Source organism: Cyprinodon variegatus, unplaced genomic scaffold (genome assembly GCF_000732505.1).
Source record: "Cyprinodon variegatus isolate N-32 unplaced genomic scaffold, C_variegatus-1.0 Scaffold209, whole genome shotgun sequence".
In the NCBI taxonomy this organism is placed as follows: domain Eukaryota; kingdom Metazoa; phylum Chordata; class Actinopteri; order Cyprinodontiformes; family Cyprinodontidae; genus Cyprinodon; species Cyprinodon variegatus.
Window position 1 is genome coordinate 77,174 of NW_015150662.1, and position 17,177 is coordinate 94,350.

Genomic DNA, 17,177 nt, shown 5'->3' on the forward strand with positions numbered 1-17,177 from the left:
GGATAGGTAGTGTGGAGCAGATAGAAATCCAACATATAATTCAGTCACAATCTGGGTTAGATTTAATGTCAGGCATCGCAGATTTTAGTCTTTTCTTGGGGGCGCTGAAGCAACCCTAATTTGTATCAAGTCACCCCTAAAATATGAGTTCTTTTTTAAATACTGTATGTGCTTTTTACAATAGAAAACAAACAAAAAAAGTGACATTGTAAAAACTATAAAGTATTTGGTTATTTAACCCCTTCGAGTGGCAAGGTGTGTGCAAAGTGAGAGGTGAGGAAAAACCAGGCAAGAAAACTGACAGAATAGCAGCAGCTGTTAACGTGGCAAAGAAAATTCAGGAGATTATTTTACATATATCACGGAGGTAATTTTGGTAAACAAAAGAGAAAACTCATTTCATGAAAACTGATTCAAAGGTTTCCATGAATTGAGTTGATTTAAAAGCTTTAATTGGTTGGAATATTCTTTGCTTTTTGCTTTGGTTGTTAGGTTTTTGGCACACGTCTCAGATACGATGCATTAGGGCAGTGGTCTTCAACGTTTTCCAGGCCAAGGATCCCCAAACTAATGGCGAGATGGAGCGGGGACCCCCTAATTATATACGGTATATTGTATGAAATTGTGTAATATCAAACTGGTCCTATAGTCACTCTGTTACAGATGGAGTAGTGTAATAAAAGTAATGTCTCCCTGGGATTATTAAAGTATTTCTGATTCTGATTCCTGGTTGATGGGACAGGTGTTGTGAATGAAACGGTGCCCAGCTTGAAAGAGCTCCTGTGTGTTGCTAAATGTGTGCATTGATCATGGGCAGTTCTAGACGGGAGCCAACGGGGGCCAGTGCCCCTGTACATCATGTCCTGATACTGTCTGTGCTGGAACAGAGATGGTTACTGATGGGTCCTTTGGATCTATTTCATTTTTTTTTCTTTACAAATTCTGTTTTACTAATTATTTAAAAACAATAAGGTGATAGATTTAGTAGCATTGAGATAGGATCCAAGTTTTCATCTGCTAAATGTTTTTTTCAAAACAATACTATTTTTTAAACATTTTTACGGCTGAATTTATCAGTTTTCTTTAGTTCTAATTCAGATTTTATTGAAAACGGTCATTTTAACTTAAATTAAGTCAAAAAATGTAAAAAAAAAAAAATAAAAATTATGAATGTATATTGACCTAATAAGACATAGAATTTTAATTAAACCTAATTGAATATAAATTCCACCTAATGCAGTTCTCTTAATATATTTGAATCCCTTGCCCTGTTCTTTTATTTCATGCTTTTCTGTGCCCCAATGAAAACACTCTGGCCCCCTCCTGGCACCCGGGTACATTTGGTCTGGAACCGCCACTGGCATTGATGACTGAAAGACAACTTATGCCTCCATTTATCTGTTTACTACAGTGGTTTGAATTCATGTTAATAGATAAAGATATTTCAATTAGTGAAAAAAATTGCTGCGGGGAATATAAAAAAAAAACTGTTTAAATAACCAAAACTTTCGCAACCCCCATGCAGTACCTCCGTGAACCTCCTAGCGGTCGTGGACCCCCTGTTGAAGACCTCCGCATTAGTGAATGATGAAGTCAGTCATTATCAAAATGCACCAAACAAGTTTCAAAAATATAAGTAGAAAACAGTGAAATAAATTTTGTTTAGGTTCTCATCATGTCTAAAACTCTGGTTTTAGAAACGCCCCTGATGTCAGGTCAGCTGGAGACTATGCTACTAATGCAACAACAATGCAATAAAATCTGGCTACTATCCATTTATTCCCTAAGAATTCTTATTCAGTAACAGTCAATGAAATATTGTTTTCCAATAAAGCTGTATTAAACTGCAGTTTAATACAGTTAAACTGGTTGTTTAATGCAGAAATACTTCAAGACATTCAAAAACAATGAATAAGTACAATAATTGTCCTGAAATGTCTATTATATTTTTCAGTGCATAAATGGAAAGACGGAGCTTTAAGTAGTCTAAAATAGAAATAAACCTTGAAAAATGTACACTTTAAACTGTATTAAGAAAAATGTGTTCATATAATCTACACCTTAATCAACTCTACTCTTTTTAACGCTTTGCAATAGTGTTCACATCCTGCAAATGATTTTCACATTGTGTTAATTATAACACAAAAGCATTTTATGCATGATAGTAGAATTTTATCTGATAGACAAACATACAGTAGCGTCTATATTTAGAATGAAACAAAAAATAAAAATACATAAAAAAAAAAAAGTTTAAACCTAGAATATTGTTGTCAGCCCTATGTACTCTGTTATAGCATCCACCTTAAATGACAATGGTGCATAAAAATCCAACAAACATAACTTTGTCTTCCTTCTCTCAGAATAAATAGGACTCCAGCTCTTACCCATGGAGGTACTCTGCATACAATACACATGAATAAAACTGTTACAGTGTATTCAGGGTCAGGTGTTAGAAAAGTTAGATATTTCATATTTGGTGATTCTGGCTGTCTGTTTTTTATGTCGCCCTGGGTATTTTCACACATTCTACAAAAAACGCCAAAAAACCCCACAAATAACTCAAACATATTTCCTCTTTTATTTTTTTTTAAACTAGACAAATGAAACTTTATGAGAGAGGCACAGTTTCAAAGAAATGCTTTCCAAGTTTTTCGTTTGGCAATTTTTTCAAACTAAAGTAGCAAAATACGGTAAGATGTTCTTTTTTTGTATATCCTAAGTATTTAAAAACAGATGCTCCCAAAGAGTAAAAGGTTTCTGCATCATAAATAAAACAAAAAGAGTAAGCCCCCTCGAAAAAAACAAAAACAACCTGTAACCGCTAAGTTTAGGTACCTTTCAATGAATTTCATTCCCACAATATTTTCAGTTAAAGAAGTGGAGTTAATGAAAAGATTCCTGTCTTCTCATTTAATCCATGTCCTGCATGTGTCAGTCAGCAGTGGAAGAAACCATCGCCATGAAGGTCACTCTGTAAACGATGACCTTATCACTCTTCAAAGTCAGGGGGACACACACCTGGACAATGTCAGAGGGCTAAAACAAAAGATGCATGATAAATCATTTCAAGAAGTTTAGATCAAAAACAGATTTTTTCTAAATCGTCAAGTTGCAGGCAAAATCTAACACACACAAAATACAGGTGCTGTTCATGGAGTTAGAATATCATGAAAAGGTTGATTTTTTAACGGTAACCCAATAAAAAAAGGAAAATTGTATATTATATTCATGTATTAGAAATAGACTGATATAGTTAATGTGTTTATCTCTTTTAATTTTAATAATTATAACTAACAACTCATGAAAACCCAGAATTAATTTTCTAAGAAAATCACAAAATTGTGAAAAGGTTGAATATTGAAGAATCCTGCTGCCTGCGAGGCCTTTAAAGGATTTCTCAGGCTGTGTCCGAACATCCGCCCTAAGCCGTAAATCCCTCAGCCCTATACAGAGCAGAGAACATATAGTGGACTTTATAGTGAACACAGTTAACAGACTGTTTGCACAGATGATCACTACCTTTTCAGTCCCCGTTGGCTATAGCTTCACCTTCCAGAACGATGCATGCGCAATCTTTGCTTTTCGTCGCCACCAAAACAAATCCCATAAAGCTTTGGGAGAACAGCTCTTACAAAGCATCCAGGGATATATCTGTTCGTCTAGTGACCTTCAATGATCACAAATTTTCAAGGTTCACTGTGGGAAATTTCAATTCCAATACTGTTTTTAAACACTAGATGTTCGCACACTCATATAAAATGGTGTAAATACTATATACAATAGCAGCCATTCAAAATGGCCCTTCCTAGTCAATTGCCAGCCGAATGGCAGCCCATTCCCTGGAACTCCCAGCAGATTCCCCTCCAACTTCCAGCCTCCTTTTCCTGGGCGTGCATATTTTTTTACTCTGACTCCACCCGTTCACTAAATTACAGGGTCTGACCAGGAGATGACGCTTCTCTTTAGATCTTATTGTCCACAAATCATGAAAGAAACAATATTTTAGTACAAAGATTGATGTCTAAAAAGAAATTGTAGGGGACCAGCCAAGGGCCCGTCAAGGAAACTGGGGAAATTTTGAATGGCTGCTACTGTAGTGCCATATATAGGGGTTAGGGCGGATGTGCGGACACAGGAAGACTGCTTATTTGAAAATTGTCCTAAAGATGAGCTCTGACACTATGGACAAGGACAGTAAGACACAAAAGCTCATTGCTAAAGAGGCTGGCTATTAAGAGCTTTGTGTCCACGGGAATCAATAAGGAGGCAAAGGGAAGGAAAATATGTGGTAGAAATAAGTGTAAAAGCAAAAGGGATAACTGCACACTAGAAAGGATGGTGAAACCCATTTAAAAATGTGGGGTAGACTCACAAAGAGTGGGTAACTGGAGTCAATGCTTGAAGGACTGGACAGCTGCTTTATGGTTTAAAGGGATGCTCTCTGATCAGAGTAAATCAAAGATTCAGAGTCTGGAGGAGGAGAACGGAGGCACAGAATCCAGCCTGCTTGAGGTCAGATTAAAGTTTCCACAATCGTTGATGGTTTGAGATGCCATATCATCTGCTGTGTTTTCTGAGGTCCAAGGTTAATGCAGCCCTGCACACAGTGCCACAGCTACCAGTACCTGGCTGAAGGACCATGGTATCCCTGTTCTCAATTGGCCAGCAAACTCACCTGGCCTTAACTCCATAGAACATTTTTAGTTGGCCATCATTTGTAGAAATCCTTTTTTATACTGTTTCAAAAAAATTTTTGAGATGCTGATTTGTTTTTTTTTTAGTTATACAATATAAACTTCAAAATGAAAAGAAATAAATATTTGAGATGTGTGAGTCAGTGTGCAATAAATGCATTTAAAACAAAAGTTTCCTTTTTTGGAATGGAATTACAGCAGTATAGACTAGTACGGTAAGTTAAACAGCATTCAGGAATATTGGTGTTGCTATGGACTAAAGGGAGGTGAAGGGGTATGATATAATGACATAATGATGTCCTTATTTCTGAAAAGGGTTATGAAGATGTAAAACATATCTATTATATTAACATTTTATAACATTTACATATTAAATTTGTAAAAATGTTTTATATATTTTTTACTTATTTTTTACTAGCATGTCTTAAAGTTATTAAATTAGTCACTCATTACTAAAATAATAAGCATCTGTAGATCAGGTTGCCTCCACCTCTGTATGCTGCTCCATCCTCTTGGCATACCTCCTTTGGGCTTAGCCCAGAGATGGGGGATCTGGAGTCAAGTCATCTGTATGTTATGTTTTTATTCTGTCCAACCACTGAACCAGGTAAGTCTAATCTACATAGGATAAACCGGATGGGACCTTTACTGGTTGATGATTTGCTTTATTCGGACCACACTGATTTTTAATTGGTTACCCCTGGTTTAATATCTATAAATATCTATTTCACGTCATGTGCGCCATCCGATGCAGATCATTGGCTCCATCCACATCTAGTGAAAACTAGTGTAATTTGATGGGTCATATAACGCAAACACTCATCGGTTAGCCAAAAGAAATGATCAGAAACAAGCAGGTGTTCTTCAAACTGCAAACGTTAATTGTCTATGCCATGCTACAATGTTGGATTCAGAAAAAGATGTTAAAATGTCTGAAAGGTTGGACACAGGCGAGAGCGTATCAGGAGATGGACACCAACAAGACCTCCCTCATCCTTGGCCCTATCTCAAAGAATTTTTTGATATTTAGCTTTAAAATTCATTTAGTGGCATCTGGCTGTTTTTTTTAAAGGTTACTTTATACTTTCATACTTTAAATAGTTTTTGGAGCACACACTTTTTCACTTTTACTTGAGTAAAGAGGTCAAGTTGATACTTCAACTTTTACCAGAGTGTTTTTAAACTGCAGTATCTATACTTCTACTTAAGTACCAAATGTGTGTACTTTTAACACCACTGGTGTCACTTTCATTATATCATTAAACAAATGAGCAGTGTTATGAGTCACATTAATAGCCCCAAAGTTCTGGTTGTAGTTTAATTTTTGCCCTTTGATGCTTCTCTGTGAGCACTGCTGTCCTTTCCATAAACCATTAAAAATCATGGACTTATGATGACAGGGTAAAACGGCAAAATGAAATGTCCCTGGCCAGCTGAACATTCTCAGAAGATGTTTATTTTCTTAATGTTTTAGTAAGATATTTCCAAACTGCTGTTGTTTGGAAATATCTTGCCTTATGGAATATTGAAGTATTTCATTCAGGCCTGAAAATAAATCATCTCACCTGCTTATTCATATCAATCTAAGGTGCTTTATCACTGAATTCTAGTACGGTAATAGCTTAACCTCTTACACCCTCAGGGGGTATAAATAAATTTCTGCCTGACAAAAACACACAAAAGTAAATAACTTATAGCCTCAAAGCTATTAGATTTAAGAAGAAACTTTTGGTACGTCTGTAAAGGTAAGATGTCATAGAATGGTTTTCTGGTGTCAGCACCATTGTAGCTTTGACCCTGCCTGAAATATTAGGGACAAAATACAAAATATTTTGCATTTTTTGAACCTCGCCAAAATTTTCTTTGAAATAAACATTGCAAAAGACTACCAAAATATTATTTATAGCACAAAAAAGTAGTACAGACTTTCAAATCTAAATGTTGTGTAAAAATATACCAAATCTGGACTCAATCAGATGAATCATATTTATTTTAGAATATTATTAGTGAGAAATTTCTTAGGCGGAGAGGCCATTTTGGCACATTTATCCATAAATGTCACCAAACTGTGCCAAATATGTTTTTTACATCAATACTGGGGGTTTGTTAAGATTACGAGGTCACGTAGCAGCTGGACCCGCCGGTGGGTCCGTAGGGTTCAAGGGGTGAAGTATTTGTTAAGGAACGTTTTTCCTTGTTATTAATTAACTTGGACGTGCATTTTTTAATTTTTTTTTATGTTTTTAAGCCAAGAACCACAACCAGGCACTGATTAGTAGTCTTTTGTCTTTAAATGGCACTGATGAAATAAAAGTGAAAAAAATAATCAAGTTTTTCTGTAGTGTTTAAAGTAAATATATATGAAACTAAATATTATAATTTACTCCAAATAGATGGTTAATATATATTTTTTGTGAATATTATTGTTGAAAAGATTCTGTCTTATTGGTACCAGAGCATACATGTATCTGTAGCTCACCTTATATCCGCTTTGGGGCGTCCATGTTATGGTGACAGAGCACCTGTCTTCTGCCTTCACGCTGCCTTTAACAGGCTCCACCTGAAAGCCCTGCTGCTGCAGAGATGCTACGTCATCCCAAGAAAACTTACCACTCTGGAGAAACATGTAAAACGCAAAGGTTAGAAACGTCACTGATAACTGATTATCATACAGTAAAGAAGCTCAGTGTCATGTTTGAAGGATGTTTTGTCCCCCCCAGCTGATCAAACATAACTAGGTTGTCTCTGGAAAGCTCCAGTACGATCCAGGTACCTTCTTAGTGGCTTTTCGGGAGCGGATGCAGCCCACCTGCAGTTCCCTGACAGCAGGTCTGATGACACCTCCACTGCACCGGGCCTTCAGGGTGATTACTACATGGAAACTTGACTCCTCCTCTGGATCTGTTTGTGGAGGAAGTTTTACAGTTTAGCGCTTTAGGTACAAATTATATCCTGTTTTATCTCTCTTTGAACACAAGTTGATTCTATGTTGAAATAGCTCTATTTATGCCGATATTTGCATTCTCTTCTGGAATCTTTTTCATTGACAAAGATATGATTCGGCAGCTATGGGCTAAGATACAGTGAGTCATATGTATTGCAGCTCTCTCTATTTGCTATCCATTGTCAATGTTTTCTTTGATTTTTTAATATATATTTTTTGATAAAATTGGGACTTTTTTAAGTAAATGGAGGAGGAAAAGGCATTAAATTATTAAAAATACCATCAAATAAACAGCAGGTATCTGGAATATCCGGGAACAGTTTGAAAGGTTTGAAGGTATTTAGCTTTTGAAACGTTTCACATTTTATCCAAATTCAACTCCTAATTTTAACAAATGTGATATAGAAGGATAGAGTGGTAAAATTCAATAAAAATACTCTTTATTATCCCACAGGGGGAGATTCAGGCGCCACAATGGCAAAGTAAATGTCTAATGAAGACATACAGGAATACATCAGGCGAAAACTTGTAAAATATACAGTAAGGAGTTAGAAATCAAAATTTTGAAAAGAAAAGAGAAGTATTTTGGTAAAAAAGCAGCCTAATTAAAGATCTACAAAAAAATTATTATCAGCAGCATATATTCTTTGCATGCTAACAAGTAAAATTTGGTCTGAATTAAGTAGAGGGTGTTCTTTCACACGTAAGCCCAGCCTGTTACATAGTTGGCTTGTGCAACCTGGCGTTCTTCAACTGTAAAGTCAAAGCCGTCCACAAACCGTTTCTCCTGCCACAGATTCACAGATTCTCCCACCTGAGCTGTGGTTGTCTTCATTGAGGCCTTCCCATTTCGATGGACTGACACCTTTGTAGGTTTAAAATTGTGGCACAGTTCTTCTCTTTTTTGGATTACGGATTGAAAAAAATGGGATTGAATTACACACACAAGAGCACATCTTCTAAAATTCAAGTGCATGGGGTCTGAAAAGAAATGTAAAATACTCTCTGTCCTTTACTTTCTCAGCTATGCCATACTTTCTTTTAAACCCATAAACGCATCATAAAATCCAAAATAGACAAAACATCAAAAAGCATGGCATCGGATGTCATGGTTGATGAGTTCAGGATCCTGTGATTATGATCAATTATTAAATCTGTCAGCAAGATATTAATGACATTTCAAACACTTGATTAGGATTTTCATTCCTAAGAGAATGTGACTTTCATCAGAGCCTCAGGAGGGGATGGAGGTGAAGTTTTGATACCTGGGATGATGAGAGGAGGAAGGGGGGATTCACTAGGGGACGTCAGAGGACCTCCTCCATACAGATACATGTTATGTGAAGAAGCTGCCCCTTTCAGATCCATCTCACAGACTTTACTCTGTGAAGGAGAACAAGCTCATGTTCAAAGTAAGAACATCATGATGATCAAAGTGTAGTAAATCCATTAAATAATGACTTTTATCATAAGAAGAGCAGAAAGTCCCCATGAAACTTTGTATAAAGGACAGCAGAAAACTGATATAACCTGAAAACTGGTGTTTGCGTGACAGTAAATGTGTTTGTGGTGGTGCTGACCTTATTTATGAGCTCTATGGTGAGTTTGTCAGAGTAGCAGACAGACGGATGGTCGGGCTGAAAAGTGATGGTGATGTTTTGTTTCTGTCCAGGAGCGATGGTGCCCTCTACTGGCGTTACGCTGAAAGCACTTAACCCGCTGTAGTTCTGGGTTCCTGCAGGAGACGGAGGGTTTTCAGTGACTTCCATACCTGCTACACAACTGCATCTGTGCACCCCCTTTAGTTTTAAGATGGATAAAGTATCACCCTTTTTATTCATACTTAGATCAGCACTAAATCAACACCATATGGGTCACTGTGTGGTCAGAGCGTCCAATAGACTTAGACTCAACTTTATTTAAGTCTATTTAACTCACTGTAAGGTTTATACAACATTTCTCCTCCTTAAATCTATCAGATTATCACATCCATAATGATACCAATGTCCAAAAAGATACAAAAGATAAGTTAGAAATAATTAACTCAAAAGGCCATCAGATCTTACCCACAGCTGGGCGGATTTTAGAGCTTCTGTATCCATCCTGCAGCAAAGCCATGATTTCAGCATCACTCTCAGACCTGGTAAGAGACTGACTGGCCAGCAGCACTCTGAAAGGTGCTGCCAACACTGAGCTGTTCTGTAACTGAAGGGGAAAACAGAGAGAAACACTCTCTAGGAATATTGGTGTTGTTATGGACTGAAGGAAGGTGAAGAGGTATGATATAATAACATAATGATGTTCTTTTTCTGAAAAGGGTTATAAAGATGTAAAACGTATCAATTATATTAAGATTTTATAACATTTATATATTAAATTTGTAAAAAAAAAAATGTTTTATATATATTCTTTATTTATTTTTTACTAGGATGTCTTAAAGTTATTAAATTAGTAATATTCCTAGGTGGCCAGACAATAACCAATGTACACTGAGGGGTGGCCGAAAGTGAAAAGGCGCCAGAACTCAGGGTCAAGCCTAAGATGAGAATAACTATACTTTCCTGCAGCCTTTCCTAACAAACAGACGCATATATTTAAACATCCGTGCTAGGTAGATAAAAGGTATAGTGGATAGAATACTTTCAGGTTTGAGTTCTGGGGCGAACATCTTTTCCATTGTCATTACTTACCTACTTTTATCGATAATCATTCCGCATAAAATTGATATTTACAAGTACAAATATCTACATAAATTTATTATTTAATACGTTTTTTTTATTAAAATAGTTATTTATTTATGATTTCACTGAAGACTCCTAGATGTCTTGCAGAGACACATCATTTTCTCTTTAAACCATATAACAGAAAATCTAGTTCTGAAAAGATATATATGTTAGTATATATTGATGTGTATAATGAACCACAGTGTTTTTGTTGTCAAGGAATTATGAATACATGAAAATATAGTAAGTAATATATGAAAAATTAAAATGAATCTTCCACTTGAGATTATTACTGCTGCCACCATCTGTATTAGAGGGAAAAAATGGTAGGGGTGGCCAATGATTGGCTAATGGTGGCCATGGCCACCATTAGCCAATCATTGGCATCTAGCTCCGCCCTTGCTGGTTAGGAACCAAAGCTATTTGTTTCTTGGTCTTAAAGGTCACCTGAACTAATGATAGTTGCTTATTTTTTTATTTTTCTTGTCCTTTCTCTTGATATTGTGCTCATCCATTATGTATCAAGCCTCTGTTAGATCTTTTTTTCACAAATCAGTGTCACATCCAGGTTTTTTGTTTTTTTGGGGGGTGGAACCTTTGAAAGTACAGCTGATAAAGGTGTGCAAAAAGCCTTTAAAGAGTCTCAGATTATTTGACAGACACAAACAAATCCAGGCATGTTTCCTTGTTTTTCCAATATTCAACAGCTGCCAAGACAAATATATAGTTAAAAAAAGTTACATTTATTTTAAAATAATAATTGTGTCTGCTCTCTGACTTTAAATTTACTGATTCCTGTTTTGGAATTATTCTTCCCTCTCTGAATGAAAGCACTGTAAATAAAGGCTGCCTTTTTCACAGGGAGATTTTGCTACGACTTGATAATTCATGCAGTAAACATGATTTTTTTCTGCACATTACTACTTTATTTCTCCAGTCAGTTAATGAAACATTTGCATATTTCTTTGATATTTATATTTGAATAAAGTTAAACATGTTAATACAACTTTTCAAATATAGTTGTGATCGTATTGTGTACTCTGTCTTGTACCATGGTGACCAACTCACCTGCACATGCTTAGAGGCCTGCTCCTTCTCCAACATGAAGCCAAAGTCGAGGAGATCTCCAGCGGGAGATGAAGTGACAACAGGAAGCACACCCTCCCCTCGAAGAGTGATTTCCAAAGCTATATTCATGGTTTGAACCTTCAGTATCTCACAGTGCTGTGAAAAATAAAATGCGGGCTGAGTATCATATAACTTCACATTTAGAATGATGACTTGGTTTATTATTTGATCTATTAGCTGATTTCTTAATCGAAATCCTTAATCTATGTACACTAGAGAATGAAAAAGACAACACTTCTAAGTAAATAGTAAATAGTTGAATTGTAAACAGTGGCAGGACCGATCATATCTGATCTCACAGCATAAGATCACTCCTACAGAGTAATTGGTGCTATACAGAGGTACAAAAGTTGAAAAAATAAATTACTCAACTAAAAGTAAAATAGCTTAGATTACATCCATCCATCCATTTTCCATCACTCCATCATCTATTTCCAGCTGTCTACGGGCGAGAGGCGGGGTACACCATCGCAGGGCAACACAGAGACAAACAGGACAAACAACCATTCACACACACACACACTTAAGGAGAATTTAGAGAAGCCAATTAACCTAACAGTCATGTTTTTGGACTGTGGGAGGAAGCCGGAGTACCCGGAGAGAACCTACGCATGCTCTGGGAGAACATGCAAACTCCATGCAGGTTCCAAATCCGGAACCTTCTTGATGCAAGGCAGTAGTGCTACTCACTGAGCAGCCAAGCTTAGATTACAATCTTACTGAAATAAATGTTAAGTTTCTAAAGCATAATGTTCCCTGAATAAAAGTCCCTAATAGAGGAAAATGGGATGTTGGCTTTAAACCGTCAATCAATAATCAACAGCTGCAATAAATAAGATAAGAAATTAGAATCTTGAAAAATAATGAGTTACTTTTGGACCAACAATAGTTAAATGGTAAAATGGCTGTACTTTTATAACATTTTATTTTAACTTTTGTTTTCAAGATATTCAATCACTCATTCAAAATGCATTAACACAAACATTTTTCTTGTTTATAAATGGAAATTACACACAAATATTATCTCTTAACATGCACTCAAATATATGTAAAGTTGAGAAATTCCAGTTAAAAGTGATTGAGAGAAAACATCATTCTGGAATCTGTGGAGTGTCTCCTTGCCTCCCTCTGACCCACTAAGAAAAAAAGCCCAGCTCTGCCACTGCTGTAAACTCACCTTCTTCTCCAGCGTCGGACTGAAAGCTAAAACCAAAGTGAGTTGTTCTCCAGGACTAACGCCTCTCATAGCGCTAAGCAGAGAAAAGGGACTATTCAGATCCAACAGTGACGACCTCAGCTTGCAAAGAGTTAAAGAAAAATTTAATTATTCATAACAATAATAGAAATCCAAGGACATCATTTGATATTACTTTGGGCATTAGAGCATCTTGTGTGTGTTTGCAGTTCTTCCATCCATCTGGATTTTATTTGAAGGTTTAAACTCCTTTGATGTTTCTGCAGTATCTGACATATATAGATTGGGCATAACATTATAATTAACTTTAAGAGCATCTCTTAGTGTTCTCTGGGCTCTGTAGATTCCTGTGTGGATTGGATTAAGTCAACAGAGATGCTGCTTGATCATATCAATACACGTGTGGGTAGTTTTAGAGCCCAATAAACTCCTTCCATTCTACATAAATATTTCTAAGTAACTCCACTCATTTCTGCAGGCCCCTTTAGGTTGGCTTTGGTCTCAGGCTGCATCGTGTATCATGCATGTATGGCCAATTGATCTGCCACTTTTCATCACTTTTTTACCATGATGTCGTTAACTGTTGGAGATTCATTCGGTTAGTAGTAGTAAATAGCAAAGATCTAAGGGGTAACAGACAGATGAAACAGACCATGATGTTTTATATATGGACATACAGACCAGCCATTTCTCCTCCTGGTCTGATGAAAATTCATTTAGCCTGCTTCAGCTTTAAAAGTTAGCACGTTCAAAGATAAAACTAAACTTGTAAGAAGGCTCTAGCAGTTTTCTTAAGAGTAACTTTAAAGAGCATAAAGAAAAAAAGTTGTCAAGAGGCTAAATGTCAGGGGGCTGGATGCAGAGTGCATACTAAGATACTAAGTGGGATATTTATTTTTATTTAAAACTTATGCATTTTACTAGTAGTCAGCTATATATATATATATATATATATATAAAAAAAATCTGACTTTAAAGGTACATTTAAAGTTGCCCGGAGAAAAGATACATCCAAAGGCTCGTTTGAAATGTTCTGAAGTGTTAACTGTTTCAGCTCTTTGTTTCCTGCAAAGGAAGCAAAAAAAGAAAACAAATGAAACACTTAAACACAAATGAGTACAAAGTGCACCATCCAACCGTCTATCCGTCTGTCTGTCCATCCGTCCATCCATCCATACATCCATCTAATTAGGCATATCTTTCATATTTAAAAAACATTTATTTCTCACCCACAAAAACCTGGTTGAAGTCTAAGACGTTACTGCCATTATTGGATATCACCAGCAGAGGGGGCCGTACAGCAGGACACTCCAGCTTCAGGTAGAGCTTATTTATGGGACTAAAAAGACAAAGTATGTGGAAAACAATGAAAAGAGTTATTTAAAACATGTTTTTTTAATATATAAGTATTAGATAAATCATACAAGTTCTTAGTAATATATTAAACTGACTTTTTGGGAGAGAAAAAAAAGGAAGCAAAACATTTAAGGGGCATTGTGCAACAATTACTCTTTTTTTATTGCCTTAACTCCATGACTCTATTTACATTTGTCTAAATATTGGTGCATTATTACCTCCACTAATAATCAGATACATTTAGTTTTTCAGATACATTTAGATACATGAGTTTATACATAGGGTTATATGAGTTTATACATAGGGTTGGTCACCCATTTGAGACGCTCCATGACGTCTGCCATCTTAAAAGTGAAGCTGCCAGTGAGAGATAAAATAGTACCAATGCAAGGAATAATAAAGCATTTCTCCTGGCTGGAAGTTCAGTGTGATTGAGGGTCCTGTCACACCTTGCCGATTCATACAGCGTATGCCTGACGTCCCAAAATCTCCTAAAACGCTGGCATACGTTTCGGCGTATGTGCATAAAAAATGTCTTTGATTGTGGTATTAACCAAGCTGCTGTTTAACACCCACCAAAAAAAAAAAGAAGAAATAAATAAAAAAACGAGAAAAACAAAGAAGGTTTGCAGTCGCAACAGATTCAACATCATGTTTGCTAGGAAGATTGTTGGACGTGGGAGTGAAGGCGGGTTGGATCATTCAAACACACCTTCTCGCTCACACTATGAGGAGGATGAAGTCTGGAGGAAAGATGACTGTTTCCTCCTGTGAAACACCTTTTATACCAAAACTCTCCCATTACACTGTTATACAGTAGCTGTAAGTTAGAAACACGTTCAGCGAGCGACTGGAACACGTCAAATACGTTAATGTACGTTAGAGATAAGTTCTTGATAAGTTACGCATAAGTTATGCACAAGTTGCTCATAGGTTTAGGATAAGCTAGACGCCATGACTTATGAGTAACTTACACTTAACTTATGTCAACAATCAGATAACTTACCCGTAACTTAGGCCCCACGTATGGCATATGCTGGCATACGTACTCGCTCTATGTCGACGTGTGCCAGCGTGCTTCAGCGTTCTCATAACTTAAACAAAAAGTACCCATAACTTATCCAATGTATTCCAGCGTTTTTACCAGATTTCTCGTACGTCAGGCATGCGTCGGTCTAAATCGTTAAGGTGTGACAGGGGCTTGAGAGGCAACGACGGTGTAGATTATTTGGATACACTAACCCAACAACTGAAAGTCTGCACCAATGCAGCAGAACGCAGGACCATGCATATACAACAACAGCACGAAACACGGTTTCACCGTCCCCAAGAAAGCAAAAAAGAGAATTCTAACAGAACAAAACTGCAGACATCAAAAAACAAAAATAAACATCAGGTAAGTCTTTTTCAGGGTGGAAGGAGATAATGAAGGAGAAAGATTTTAAAAGTGACGCCAAAGTTAACATGTTTGTCCTTGAAGAGTAAATTAAATATTCTGCCTAAATTAGTGTAAAGCTAACTTTTTCCATTTGGTTTGATAAGACACTGTTGCTTGTTACCACAGAAACAATACCAGTAATCCTTAAACATTAACAAACCTTGTTGGTACAGAATCGTAGGTTTATGAGGATTTAGCAGCTTTCAAAGCCGCGGTGAAAGCTGGATTTTTGTCACAGTAATTTCCAGCTTGTAGAGACTTCACTTCGTCTGCGCTGTCAATGTTTTTTAACACTAAGTGGCTATCATCGCCATATTGTGTGTTTTATGCATTGTCGCGCTAGCGTTTAGTGTTCGTAGGAGTGAAATAGCCCCATTTTACCGCTAGGTGACGGTAATTCTAACACAATATCCCTTTAAGGTTTATTAGAGGATGTAATCAAGGCTTGCATTTTCTTTGCATTTCTTTTCTTCTTTCTCTGAAAACAACAGTTAATCTGCAGAAACTGATGTTCTTCTTTTTCAAAGCACTTTTCTACTGACTGGTTTACAGTGTTGGATCTATAAAGTTTTAGACTCGTATTACCTCCATGCTGGTTGGATTTGTGGTTCTGATTTCGTAGGGTCTCCATCTGAAACAAAGCAGGGAACGGTGTACTCTCTGTAGCGCCGCGTGAAGGAGTTCAGCAAAGAGGCCCTGGCCTTCCCGTACAGCACAGACCTTTAAAAGGAAACTATTTCTCAGGTTGGGCTAGATACTTGTTCTTAAAAGGTAAATGACTTTCCAATGTAAAAACATTGTCGTTTATTGAAGTACTCATCAATAAGTAGTCATTGAATATTTATTTAATATCGTTTAAATACATAAAGAAAATAAAAAAAGGCTTTGGGGGATCTCACTCACCCCGGCTTTAAGTCGACTGGATCAGATGATTCGGTCATCTTGCTGCTCTCTGTATCCCCAGATGGCCTCTTCCCTTTGTTGGCCTCAGCACAGATGTCCTTTTTCATCTTGGATCACACAACAAAGATGTACGGTAAACTGAAAGGCGCCACTGACGTGATCCAGAGGCAGCTCAGAGGAGGTCACCACCACTCAACAAAACCCTCCACAAACAGTAGACAGTTCTTATAGGTCACATAACCCCATTGATCTGCATGCATTGCTTACAACCGCAGCCAGAGATCAACTCATAATGAATGAGAGCTCCCTGAATGGAGAGATGATGAAGGAGAACAAGAGCAAAGGAGCAGTGGGAATGAGAGTAAACACATAGAACTGAGGCCCAATTAAAAACAATCCCTCTGTTGAACTTTACAAAACATGGTGAGGGTAGCGGTAGTCAAGCTCAGAATGACAGCGAGTTAAAAGAGGGCTGAGGAGAGTTTTTCTTTCTGACCACTCCTGCTTATTAAAAAGCATAATGATCAATGAATGATGCCCTTTGTCTCTCTGAGACAAACTAGAACAACACATTTCACCACCTCTAAGTAATGCCACCTCCAAGCTACTGTAAGCCATTGCTTGAATCCTAAGGCAAACAGATCACTATTTATGACTTTACAATACTTCATACCACACTCGTGACTTTACAATACTTCATACCACACTCGTGACTTTACATTACCTCATACCACACTCGTGACTTTACATTACCTCATACCACACTTGTGACTTCACAATACTTCATTCCACACTC

The 17,177-nt window shown here is 36.9% G+C and overlaps 1 protein-coding gene across 1 annotated transcript in view; it reads right to left on the reverse strand.

Moving 5' to 3' along the window:
• Positions 1-2,634: 2,634 nt before the first annotated feature.
• Positions 2,635-17,177, reverse strand: part of cfap74 (cilia and flagella associated protein 74) — a 75,983-nt gene continuing 61,440 nt past the window's right edge. The window contains exons 28-39 of the mRNA XM_015380201.1: positions 16,382-16,488; positions 16,064-16,198; positions 13,914-14,023; positions 13,694-13,749; positions 12,667-12,786; positions 11,430-11,585; positions 9,705-9,843; positions 9,219-9,373; positions 8,904-9,021; positions 7,468-7,595; positions 7,174-7,308; positions 2,635-3,036 (exon numbers count right to left, since the gene is read on the reverse strand). Of these exons, the coding sequence (XP_015235687.1) occupies positions 2,932-3,036; positions 7,174-7,308; positions 7,468-7,595; positions 8,904-9,021; positions 9,219-9,373; positions 9,705-9,843; positions 11,430-11,585; positions 12,667-12,786; positions 13,694-13,749; positions 13,914-14,023; positions 16,064-16,198; positions 16,382-16,488 (1,464 nt within the window). The 3' untranslated portion in view covers positions 2,635-2,931. The remainder of the gene's footprint in view (positions 3,037-7,173; positions 7,309-7,467; positions 7,596-8,903; positions 9,022-9,218; positions 9,374-9,704; positions 9,844-11,429; positions 11,586-12,666; positions 12,787-13,693; positions 13,750-13,913; positions 14,024-16,063; positions 16,199-16,381; positions 16,489-17,177) is intronic.